The sequence below is a fragment of the Sus scrofa genome, chromosome 2 (genome assembly GCF_054392235.1).
Source record: "Sus scrofa isolate SSC_HxYL_T2T_F1_AM1 chromosome 2, Sscrofa_HxYL_maternal_Yorkshire_Landrace_v2.0, whole genome shotgun sequence".
Classification (NCBI taxonomy): Eukaryota; Metazoa; Chordata; class Mammalia; order Artiodactyla; family Suidae; genus Sus; species Sus scrofa.
In genome coordinates, this window is record NC_139384.1 from 160,536,787 (window position 1) to 160,549,780 (window position 12,994).

General features: G+C 49.2%; 1 protein-coding gene across 3 annotated transcripts in view; it reads right to left on the reverse strand.

Moving 5' to 3' along the window:
* LOC106509601 (uncharacterized) overlaps positions 1-12,994 on the reverse strand; it is a 92,889-nt gene that overhangs the window by 60,660 nt on the left and 19,235 nt on the right. The window contains exons 7-13 of one of the 3 annotated variants that reach the window (XM_085015022.1): positions 11,564-11,742; positions 9,205-9,343; positions 8,387-8,619; positions 7,695-7,788; positions 6,171-6,375; positions 5,113-5,262; positions 2,106-2,247 (exon numbers count right to left, since the gene is read on the reverse strand). The exons of 1 other annotated variant lie outside the window; for it this stretch is intronic. In XM_085015022.1, coding sequence (XP_084871148.1) covers positions 11,712-11,742 — 31 coding nt within the window. In that variant the 3' untranslated portion in view covers positions 2,106-2,247; positions 5,113-5,262; positions 6,171-6,375; ... (2 more) ...; positions 9,205-9,343; positions 11,564-11,711. Of the gene's footprint in view, positions 1-2,105; positions 2,248-5,112; positions 5,263-6,170; positions 6,376-7,694; positions 7,789-8,386; positions 8,620-8,948; positions 9,344-11,563; positions 11,743-12,994 lie in introns of all 3 variants that reach the window. One more of the 3 variants, XM_085015023.1, reaches the window with a different exon arrangement.

A 12,994-nucleotide genomic window follows, 5' to 3' on the forward strand; every position in this document is an offset into this window, starting at 1 on the left:
AATATCAATTTTTTTTCCTTTTATTTTTTTTTTTGTTTTCTCTACCCACTCATTTTTCATGTGTTATAGAAGTTATTTTACGGGGGGAAAACTGTAATTGCAATGTATACATGTAAGGATAACCTGACCCCCTTGCTGTACAGTGGGAAAATAAAAAAAAAAAAAAAGAAGAAGTTATTTTAGCAGAAGTATCCACCAAGACCCCAAACAAAACCTAGAAAGCTTGTAGACACTTCTGCATATCCCACATCCTTGGATAACCTGCTATGATAAGGAATTCAGTGGTGGGGGGGAGCCCAGCCCCACCCCTTAAGGACCCTTTGTCCTATAAAATTCTCAGGGAGCACCCCTGCACTCAGCAGCCCTCACCATACACTGAATGTAACGCTTTAAATCTGGTCTAGGAGAGAGGAGAGAGGAAACCCTCTCACCCACTGAGAAGGTCACCTGCAGTCTGCCTGCCCTGAGTCCACCTCGAAGAGCAGCTCTCGGCAATGGTCCCAGGGAAATCACGGATGTCGGAGACGCGGAAGCCATCCACCCATCAAGGAGAGGGCATTCCAGCGTCCCTCCGTCCTCTGGGAAGACGAGGCCAGGGTTTCAAAGCACCTCTCACGCCCAGGAGAGAGGGAAAGGGGGCTATGACAATCCATGAAATCTGGCCACTTTTCCTCTTTCCTTCAAAGCAGGCAAGGAACATTTTAGAAGGACTGAAAGCCACACTTTACGGTGACAACTCCCAAATCCAGCTTTTCCTGGCCTGTGCAGCCTCCTGGGGCAGGCTGTCTCTATCGACCTATGTGAGCAGCACCATACCCCTGTGCCCTTCTGGACCAGCGCCGTGTGAGTGTCCCAAAGCAAACAGAGAAGTGAGTCTTGTCCCTAAAGTGGAAAGAGCAGGACTTCCTATGACACAGCTGGCGTTTCCTGAAATAGAACAGGATTTGAGCAAACGGTTTTCACCAGGCAGGCAGGAGGAGCCGAGTGTGGCTTGATGTTAGTGGTGACTCAGACCCTCGCTCCTGGGCACCCGCTCATCCTGGTTGGGTCTGACTTTTCTCCAGTTAACAGGCTCAGCCGCCAGATCCCGTCTGTGCCAGGGCTCATTGTCCTGCCAGCCTATCTGACTTCCCGGGGAGGCCATGCCCCTGTCCTTCCTCTTACGTCATTTACACTCAGTTCCAGTTTCTACTCTGACACTGATTAGGTCTTGATCAACCACTTGTTCACTCGCAAAACACTTCCTGTCTGGCTCTGCGGCCACCTGACAGAGACGGTGGTGTGCGTTGATTTCAACCAGAGGCGGGGCTTCTTCTGGAGCTGTCTTGTTTTGGGGCATATGCCCCCTTGCTATCGGAACAGGTGGGGGACGTGTACTGAGGCTGCTGACTCAGCAAAGATGGCCCTGGACATGCTCCATCTCAGGCTGTCCATCCTGTATCAAACTGGCCCTCCTTCAATCGATATTTTAGTGAGTCCTGCCTATGAACCAAACACTGTGCTGGGGCTACAGACACTTAAAAAAAAAAAGTCTGGTCCTGATGCCCCGATTGCATTCCCACATGGTAAGAGCTTCACGGAGTTGTTAACAAAGCACCGTGGGCGTCGTGGCGAGGCGGCCCCTCCAGCTCTTCCCCCAGGACCCTTCCCCTCCGCACCGGCTCTGGCCTCGCTGCCCTTCATGTGGTTCATGCACAGCTCTCTGCTCCTTTGAACAGCAGCCTCAACATCACCTTAAAGTCAGAGACACACAGGCCCAGGGGGCACATTCCAACCTACCGCAGCAGAATCTGCGTTTTAACAAGCTTCCCAGGTGGAATGCATGAATTTTAAAGTTCTGAGATACACTCACGTAAGAGGTTATGAGCCTCTGCCGTGGACTGTTCAGCTGGCATCTGACCCATTGCCCTGCTCTCAGTTTGCTGAGAGTCTATTATGCCACCTGACTAGACGCAGCCCTTCTCACAACTCAGCGGGATACACATTCTCATCAGCAGGTCTGGGTGGGCCCCAGAGTCTGCATTTCACGTTCCCCAGGCGATGCAGCAGGGCTCACGGACCACAGCCCTAAAACCAGGGCGGGAGGAACCCGAGAGATCAAGTACCTGGATGGGCAAAGGCAACACAAGACCGGGCACTGAGGGTGACATCCGTGAGGAGAGCCCCTCAGCCACTGCACACCTGGAGGGCGGGCAGCATCTCTGGCCCTGCGTTTCCAGCACCCAGTTCTGTCGTCACAGAGGCGGCCTGTGTCATCACGGAAGAAATGAAGGGGCATCCGTCAGTCCTCGCCTCTCTCCTGCTTACCACTGTCCAGGGGTCCCCATATTTAACAACCCCCACGGGGCCGCCCTGACCTGGGGCCTGCCCGCCTCCCGGACCCCCTTCCTGCTGCTACGCCCACACCAGCCTTTTTTCTGTTTTGCAAACACACCTCAAGCTTTCACCTGCCTTGGGGTCTTGGCACATGCTCTCCCCTCGAGCTGGAATGCCCTTCCTTCAGCTCTTTCCATAGCTGGCCGCTTCTTGTCATTCACGGCTCTGCTCAGATTTCACCTCCTCAGCGAAGCCATCCCTGACCGACCTGTCTAACCTGGTGAATACACACCTCACCCCAAAATTCTCTATCCTGCGTGTTTCTCTTAGCCCTTATCAGCCTGAAAACATTTCCTTTGTTTATTCCTTTTCTTCTCTGATTCTCCTACCGAAGCAAACTTAACGAAAGCAGGGACCTCATCCAGAGCACACAGTAAACGGGTGTGGGATGAGTGGATAAATGGCCTAACACACACCTTGATTTGCTTCTGGACCTGCAAGGAGAGAGACTAGGCACGATGCGAGGTGAGAAGGGGGAGTGATCATTTCCTCTCGGGTAAGGAAGTGGGAGCGGTCATCAGGGCAGACGCCCTGAAGGAGGTGATATTTCAGCCTCACCCTGAAGCATGGAAAGGATTTTGATGGGTAATGAGAGGTAGAAGCGGCCACGCCAGGCAAAAGCGACAGCGTGGGCAGACAGTGTGGGAGGACCCAGACAGCGTGGGAGGACTCCGGGAACAGAGCACTCAGCTGGTGAGTAGAGACGCAGCACCTGCTGGTTCTGGGAGCCAGGCAGAGATGGCCCTCACTGTAGGTGTGACAGAGCTTGGCAGCTGAGGTCACTGCCTCCCTCAGTCAGGCCTTGGCCACACCCTTGGCCAACATGACGGAGCCCAGTTCCCTGAGGCAAAAAAAGGCATGAGGAAGAGACAGGTGAGCTTGGAGGTCAGGACCCACCTCCACCCCCTCCTCACCTCACTCCAGCGGGCCACTCTGAGGCCACCTGGCTTCTGTCCTCTTGTCGTAAAGGGCCAGAGAATTGTCATTATTCCCTTAATGCCCTGTGATCATTGGTTTCAGGCTCAAGTCCCTGTTTAACTCCAAGCTCCAAAACAGAAGCAACCAGGTTGGCCAACCTTCCTCACCGCTCTGTTCTAAGAGCTAAGGTCAGGGTGCTTGGCACACGACAGCTCCTCAGTAAATTCATTCATTCACTCACTACCACTGATGAAGCACCCAGAGCAGGAGTAACAGGGCAGCTGTAGTGACACAGGGCAGCAGAGGTAACACAGGGCAGCTGGAGTAACACAGGGCAGCAGGAGTAACACAGGGCAGCAGGAGTAGCACAGGGCAGCTGGAGTAACACAGGGCAGCAGAGGTAACACAGGGCAGCAGAGGTAGCATAGGGCAGCTGGAGTAACACAGGGCAGCTGGGGTAACACAGGGCAGCAGAGGTAACACAGGGCAGCTGGGGTAACACAGGGCAGCAGAGGTAACACAGGGCAGCAGGAGTAGCACAGGGCAGCTGGAGTAACACAGGGCAGCAGAGGTAACACAGGGCAGCAGAGGTAGCATAGGGCAGCTGGAGTAACACAGGGCAGCTGGGGTAACACAGGGCAGCAGAGGTAACACAGGGCAGCAGGAGTAGCACAGGGCAGCTGGAGTAACACAGGGCAGCAGAGGTAACACAGGGCAGCAGAGGTAGCATAGGGCAGCTGGAGTAACACAGGGCAGCTGGGGTAACACAGGGCAGCAGAGGTAACACAGGGCAGCTGGGGTAACACAGGGCAGCAGAGGTAACACAGGGCAGCAGGAGTAGCACAGGGCAGCAGGAGTAACACAGGGCAGCTGGGGTAACACAGGGCAGCAGAGGTAACACAGGGCAGCAGAGGTAACACAGGGCAGCTGGGGTAACACAGGGCAGCAGAGGTAACACAGGGCAGCAGGAGTAGCACAGGGCAGCAGGAGTAGCACTGGGCAGCAGGAATAACACACGGGGCAGCAGCGGCCTCTGCCGCATCAAGGGTTGAATCACATTCTGTTTGAGGGGAACACAGTCCAGAAGCTGGATTTGGCTGCTCTCACTGTATGGCCCTAGCAGGCTACTGAGTTCTGAGCGGAATACAAGAGGAGAGACTAGACGACCTAGTTCAGGATCTGGAATGAGACTTTGAGAGTCTCGGGTCCTGTGATGTCAGCTGTGTTTAGTAAGCGACTGGGTGTTTCTCTTCGGATTTAACTCGCCTAAGCAAGGCTTTGATTTGCTTGGGGCCGCCACTTAAAAGTCAAGTGTGCCAAGTAAGTTTCAGAGCTAAAGACGAAGTTGGCTGTCAACCTGGGCTCGAGTCCAGTCTCTCCCTCCCGCCACGGTACGGGCAAGAGGGAGAAGGTGGAAACCAGACGAGCTTTTGAGGTGAGGGCAGAGGGGTGGGAAGACGCTCTGGGAAGGCGGCGTCTGAGGAAACGCAGAGATGAGAGCAGCCTGAGAGAAGCCCCGCAAGACAGGCGGAGACAGGTGCGCCCCAGCACCAGGGACATGGAACCACAGGCCTGGAAGCTGGCAATGGCCAGAGTTTTCTGGGAGGTCTGAGAACAGGTCACCCGACCAAGGCCTCCAGGAGAGGGAAGTGGGAGCTAAACACGAGGAGAATCTGGTACGTAAGTACACATAAGACTTAGGCCAGAACTGAAGTCCAAGGAGGGGGTCTGGCTGGTTCCTGAAGGAGGACCCAAGACTCATGATGAACCGGCCAGAATCGAAACGGCAGCAAGTGACTCGGCTTCTCATCAAGCTACCTGCTCAGAAGTCTTCAAGTCTCCGCCGAGGCTTGTCCAGAGTCACGTGGCAGCAAGGGACAGGAATCAGAAACAGCTCCCTGCACCTGATCCTCTGAGCAGGGCTCTCCCGCAACCGAATCCGCGTGGCTCCAAATCCAGCGGGATCTGCTGAACCCGCACGAGACAAGGAGATGTTCACGGCTTGGTGAAAGGGAGGAGACCATCTTCTCTCCTCTGAGTCTGGCTCTCGTCCTCAGGAATCAGACTGACATTTGTGTTTCTAGCACCAGCCCATGAGGGGAACTGGAAGGGCCTTTTCTGTCTCTAGCTCAGCCCCTCTGCAGCACTACTCACGGTGGTCTGAAAGTTCTGTCTACAAAATACCCTGGCAGCAGGTCAGTTCAGGTCAAAACGAACTAATCAAACAAATTACTACTAGCAACAATAAGCTTGGGAGAGCACTTTGCTCCTTCAACAGCCATTATCCTATGTGTTCCTAACAACCAGGGGGGGGCAAGCCATGTCCCCACCTTAGCCCCGTCACCGAGTCACCCTGTGTAGTCTTCAAGACACTTCGCATTTTCTTAAATAACAGTCTACTTGTTTATCCATTTTTTTTTTTTTGTCTTTTTTTGCTATTTCTTCGGGCTGCTTCCGCGGCATGTGGAGGTTCCCAGGCTAGGGGTCTAATCGGAGCTGTAGCCACCGGCCTACGCCACAGCCACAGCAACTCGGGATCCGAGCCGCGTCTGCAACCTACACCACAGCTCACGGCAACGCCGGATCGTTAACCCACTGAGCAAGGGCAGGGACCGAACGCGCAACCTCATGGTTCCTAGTCGGATTCGTTAACCACTGCGCCATGACGGGAACTCCCTGTTTATCCATTTTTAACATGTCTTCCCAAGCGAATATAAGTTCCACAAGACACGGAAAGTATCTGGTTTTGTTTAGGGCTTTATCTCCAGGATCTAAAACCTAATAAATGCAATAACCGTTATATGGATGAATGAGGCAGATATGTGCTGTTCTGAATAATGCGAAGGATGTATTTTGAGTTTAAAAAAAAAAATTACCAGAGTTCTCGGTGTGGCTCAGCGGGTTATGAACCTGTCTCGTATCAATAAGGATGCTGGGTTCAATCCCTGGCCTTACTCTGTGGGTTAAGGATCCAGCATTGCTGTGAGCTGAGGCATAGGGCACAGATACGGCTTGGATCTGATGTTACTGTGGCTGTGGCGTAGGCTGGCAGTTCTGATGTGGCCTCTAACCTGGGAGGCCCTAAAAAGCAAAAAAGAAAAAAGAAAAAGAAATTACATAATGAGATCCCTATAATCAAAGTGAGTGTATCCTGGGAAGGGAATTCAGAAGCAATGAGGAGGGAGATTCGGTTCAGTTATTAACGTTAATATTCCTATAGCTTGAATTTTTAAATACTGAAATACCATCTCCTCATCATCCAATATGCAAAGATATGAAATCTGCTGACAGGCTGTGTTGGAGAGGACCTGGAGAAAGAGGAACTTGCAAACATTATAAGAGTCTACACTGACACGACGGTTACTGGGGCAATTCAGCAACGTCTATCAAAACGACAAATACATATACCCTTAAGATTCTTCTACTTCATCTTTGCGGAATTTATCTTACATATATGAATCACAAACACACGAAATGACAGGTATATACAGGTATCTCCTGCAGTGTTGTTTATAAGAGCAAAATGTTGGAAACCATCAAAATTGACACCCCTGGAGGACCAACTAAATAAACTAGGATCCCCATTGTGTAATGGAAAACTTTGCTGCTGCAAAGATGAATGAGGGCACTCCCTGTACATTCCTTTGGGGAGTTTTCCAAGATAAAAACTTGAGGGGAAAAAGCGAAATCAGAGTATACAGTGTGCTATAATTTGTGTTTAAAAAAAAAAGGGGGGAGAGAGTATTTCATCAAATTGCTTACATATGCAAAAAAAATTCCTAGAAAAAAAAAAAAAAGAACAAGAAGCTAAGAAGAAGCATTGTCTATAGATAGGAGAAACAGAGGCAGGGGAAAGAGAAAGGCTTTTTATGCCATTCCCTGATAATATTTGATTTGGAAACCAAAAGAATGCATTATCTGTTCCGTAGAGACTGCTAAAAAATCTATTTGCTAGCACAGAGACTGCTAAAGAAAAAAAAAAAAAAAAAAAGAGCTATTTCAACACATGTGGGCCTGAGGAACGACCGTTTTAGGAGGCTGGAACAGCAGAAGCATCATGTCTGGAAACAGAACTGGACCAGGAGAAGATGCGGGTCCTGGGCCAGCTCTGACACTGACGCTGATGCTGATGTTAACTCTGGGGAAGTCCTTCCCTCCCAGGCTCGAGGGCCTGTCTACAAGGTCACGAGGGTGGGCTGGAAACTCTCTGAAGGTCCCTCACTGCTCTGACACTCTGGGATCTGTCTGATGGCCAAGTTTCCTTGATTTGCATTCAATCACGGGCTCTACAAAACACGTCCTGTTAAGGCATTTTGAATTCTATACTTTGCTTTACTTTGCTTCACTCGTTTCTTTTTTTTTAACTGCCTTTGTAAGGAAGAGTTTTGAGAAACTCTCACCTTGTCTCTGTTGAATGTCACCTGGCCATGAAGCTGACTGTGGCTTGGGATACGGCAGCGGAGAGGACAGGCCAGGTCCTGAGTGGACGATAACCTGGAAAGAGGCAGAGAGCAAGGAGCACCCAGAAGCAAATGCACTGGGGGCTGGGGCAGCCCCGTGGAAGCCTGCTGACCCTGAGACTCAGTTTACACAGACGGCTGCTCCAGGACATCAGCTGCGGCCCGTCCCCCCTCTGCACACCTGGGCGCTGAAATGCTCTGAGTGATCAGACTTTAGATGAGGGAGGACACACTGGCTTCATCTCAGTGAACCACACATGCAGCTTCCAATAAAATATTCTACTTTCTGACCTGGGGGAGTTCTAGCCCTTCCCATGTGCTTCATTTTGGGGGTCCAAGTGTCCCACGTGACCGCAAAGTGCAATCCCACCCTGCCAGGGGGATCATTAGCCCCAGGGGGCTTGCCCAAAGCACTGGGATAAGGTGTTTTCTTTGCTGTTACTATCAAAACTGGGGGAGTTGGGATGTAAGATGTGGAGCTGCTGGTCACCACATCTCGGGAATATGGGAAAGCAGAAACGAGACAGCAGTGGCTGCGAGGTACCGCCAACCCGCTCTTGGAACGGCCTTGGTTTTCAGTCACGTGGGCCAATACACTTCTTTTTTTTTAGTAAAGATTATTCTGTGCCTACCTAGATAATCTTTATAATTTAAACTCAGATGGCCTTTCTTGTGGAGTTTCCATCATGGCACAGCGGAAACAAACCCAACTAGGAACCATGAGGTTGTGGGTTCATCCCTGGCCTTGCTCAGTGGGCTAAGGATCCGGTGTTGCTGTGAGCTGTGGTGTAGGCCGGCAGCTCTAGATCTGGTTAAACCCCCAGCCTGGGAAATTCCGTATGCCTTCTGTATGCCTTCCGTGGCCCTAAAAAGACAAAAGACCAAAAAAAATTAAAAGTTAAAAAATAAAGTCAGATGATTAGCGGTTTTAATTTCATCTGTAATCTTTTTTTTTTTTTTTTTTTGGCTATGCCCTTTACATATGGAAGTTCATGGGCCAGGTGTCAAACCAGCACCACGGCAGTGCTGTGCCACACGGGAACTCCTCTTTTTTAAAAAATTACTTAAGCCAGTCTAATTCACCTTTTGTTTCTTTCTGTTTCAAAAGGACCTATATACAAATGCCATCTCTGGTGCACTGACGACGACTACCTACCTGAAGAACTACACTGAGGAGAACCCTGAGGGCCTCACCTGGGCTCAGGACTCATGAGGCAGATATGCCAGGAGGGAGAAGAAGAAGGTGCATCCTTTTGACTAAGATGAAACCCCTGACTCAATCTTCTGCCTCGCTCTGGACTGGCCAGCGCTTCATTTTTTTTCCAAGGCTTGCTTGGTCTTTCAGGTTGGTATATAGGCTGGAATTTGTCAGCTTGTGTCCTCAAGAAAGATAAATTTCCACATTTGCTTAGAGGTTTAGTGGGTGTTCCCGCCCTCAAAGCAACTGTACCTGGTGCCACAGGTAAACTTCTTCCTAAGTACCCGTCCTCAAAAAGCTTAGACGCTAAAGGGAAAACTGCTCCCTGCACGACCTGGCATGCCACGTGTTCCACTCGCTTCTCTGACCTCGAACAGTGTGTAATCTGAAACTGGTCAAAAAAAGCAATGATGCTAAAAGCACAATACATTACAAAGGTAGCATTTAAAAGTTTACAAAACAGGAGTTCCTCGGCAGGTTAAGGACCCAGTGTTGTCTTTGTAAGGATGCAGGTTGGATCCCTGGCCTGGCTCAGTGGGTTAATGACCTAGTGTTGCTGTGGCTGAGGCACAGGCGGCAGCTACAGCTCCAATATGACCACTGGCCCAAAACTTCCCTATGCCACAGATGCACCCATAAAAAGAAAAAAAAATTACCAAACAAGGATAAGGTGAGTCCTGGAGACAGAAGCAATGAAAGGTTACTCATAGATTATTTCTAAATGGTTTTCATGGTCCCCCCAACTTGGGCAAGCTGATCTGGTTAACTGAGATTCTCCCTGATGGAACTATGATTGATTCTGACCCCATCTGATATCCTAAAAAAACAGACACTGTGCAGAGTTCCCGTCGTGGCACAGTGGTTAACGAATCCAACTAGGAACCATGAGGTTGCGGGTTTGATCCCTGGCCTTGCTCAGTGGGTTAAGGATCCAGCGTCTCCATGAGCTGTGGTGTAGGTTGCAGATGTGACTCAGATCCCGCATTGCTATGGCTGTGGTCTAGGCCGGTGGCTACAGCTCTGATTCGACCCCTAGCCTGGGAACCTCCATATGCTGCAGGAACAGCCCTAGAAATGGCAAAATAAATAAATAAATAAACAAACACTGTGTAAAAATGAGGTGCTCTTCTAACAGAGAGCTATTCACTCAAAACATTTTTTTTTTATAATTTGTTTATTTTCCCACTGTACAGCAAGGGGGTCAGGTTATCCTTACATGTATACATTACAATTACATTTTTTCCCCACCCTTTCTTCTGTTGCAACATGAGTATCTAGACATAGTTCTCAATGCTATTCAGCAGGATCTCCTTGTAAATCTATTCTAGGTTGTGTCTGATAAGCCCAAGCTCCCGATCCCTCCACTCCCTCCCCCTCCCATCAGGCAACCACAAGTCTCTTCTCCAAGTCCATGATTTTCTTTTCTGTCACTCAAAACATTTTAAAATCAAAACACACGCAAATATACGTTACTATTTTTTTGAAGCTGTCAGGTTTTGAAGTCATAATTTACAGACAATGTAATTCATCCTTTTAGGTACATAGTTCTAAGAACTTGGACAGATGAACTCAGTTGTATTACCTGTCCCCAGTCAGGATCCAGGACAGTCCTATCACTTAGCACAATTCCCTTGTGTTCCTTGATGAGCAACCCTGCCCCCACCCCCAGGACCTACAACCAGAGATCTCTTCTCTGAACTTATATTCTCCCAAAATGTCGTATCAATGGAATCACGGGGTAAGTAACTTTTGAATCTGACTCCCTTCAATTAGCATAATGCATTTGAGAATCATCCAAGTTGGTGCAGGCATCAAGGATCTGTTCCTTTTTATTACTGAGTAGTACTCCACTGTGTGCAGGTACCACCGTTTATCCATTTACCGGGAGGTGGTTTTTCTAGTGTTCCTACTTTGGCAACTATGAACAAAGCCACCATAAACATTTTGACGTGTTTTTTAGGTGCACAAGTTTTCATTTCGCTAGTATAAGTGGCAAGGATAGAAGGGTGGGTTAGGTGGATGTTCAACTTCTAAGAAACCTGTCAAAGCATTTTCCAGAGTGGCTGTTCCATTCTGCATTCCCAGGCACCTTCGTTTTTAATTGAGTGGGATGTCATTTTGTATAGGTTAACACTGTCACATCTCCATCCACTTAAGGCCTTCATGTCCTTGGTGAGGGAAAAGTGACCTACAGACACCCCTCCATCGTTTCTGTGGCACGAGACTCAGAGTCCTAGCTCTAGAGCGATTTTAGAAAAAAGACACAAATGCACAACCTTGATGTCTGAAAGGAACTTAAACGTCACTGATTCAGATCTTTGGGTAGTGCCGATATAAAAATATTATTTAAAATATATTCAAAAATATATATGTCTAGCTTTCTTGAGGTATAACTGACAAAAATTACATGTACCACTTTGTGCAACATAATGATTATGTAAACACTGCACTGTTTACCACAATCAAGCTATTAACATATACATCACTTCCCATGGTTTTTTGGTGAGGGGGGGCGTGGGGAGTGACAATTAAGATCTACTCTCTTAGCAAATTTCCAGTATACAATATTTTTAACTAATGTAATGCTGTCCATTAGATTTCCAAAACTTACCCATAGCGCATACACGAAACTTTGACCATGTCCCTACACACCACACTTCCAGCCCCCGGTAACGGCTGTTCTCGCTGCCTCTCACAGTTTGACGTTTGCAGACCGCGCACACGGCTCTCACGCGGTCTCTGTCTCCGTCTGCCTCATCTCACACAGCATCACGCCTTCTAGGTTCATCCCTGCGGTGACGATGGCAGGTTTTATGTTCGCTGCAGCGTCACTCACAGCAGACAAGGAATGGAAACAGCCTAAGGACCCACTCTCACGGCAACAGAGAAAGTGAGATTACACACACACACACACACACACACACACACACACACACACCCCGGAATATTATTCAGACTGGAAAAAAAAGGAAATCTTGTTTGAGGAGGGCTGTTTGGATCCAGTCGTGATCAACGGTCTCTCATTAGGGCTCCGCTCAGTAGATTCCTCACTGCCCAGGCGGAACTGTGTATGTTACTCAGCTACGTTAAACTTGTTTCTTCATCTTTAAAGGATTTTTGTGAGGATCAGGAGAAAAATGGATGGGAAAAAGTTCTGGAATCGGAAAGCAGTTAAACACCGAGCCTGGATAAGAAAGCAGACGTTGGAGTTTCCGTCGTGGCGCAGTGGTTAACGAATCCGACTAGGGACCATGAGGTTGCGGGTTCGGTCCCTGCCCTTGCTCAGTGGGTTAACGATCCGGCTTGCCGTGAGCTGTGGTGTAGGTTGCAGACGCAGCTCGGATCCTGCGTTGCTGTGGCTCTGGCGTAGGCCAATGGCTACAGCTCCGATTCGACCCCTAGCCTGGGAACCTCCATATGCCGCGGGAGCGGCCCAAAGAAATAGCAAAAAGACAAAAAAAAAAGAAAGAAAGAAAGAAAAGAAAGCAGACGTTGCTAGTAAGTTTGGCTTTCTGTGGGCAATCTCACCAAGCCCAAGCGTTCTTAAAACCTCCCAGCAGAGGTCACAGGATTATTAAATGACAGCACGGAGAACGTAATTTTTAAAGGTTAGAATAAAAGAACCTTCAAGTTCTTCCACCAAGTCCTAGCTCTTCATGACAGTCAATGAAGAAACAGAGGCCCTGAAAAGCCAAGATCACACAAAGGAGTCAGGGGCAAAGCTAGTTAGGGAATTCAGAACTTCCAACCCTACATCCAGGGTTCTCATTATCCTGCACAACCTTCATCTAAAGGCTGGTTTGAACATGGATCAGTCAGACACAGCCGGCTGGTGAGGCCACCACAGGGTCTGCGAGGAAGCCCCACTCCCTCCCTGTCACACATCCCCGTCTCCTTCCTCCCGGTACTAACGCCCACCTCCACCCACTGGTTCTGCGGGCTCTCTGCCGCCCTGGAAGGCAGGCTTGCCAGGGTAGGAACTTCTATTAGCTATACGGACTGGCACAAAATAGGTCCTCAAAAAATGGTGTTGAACTATGTA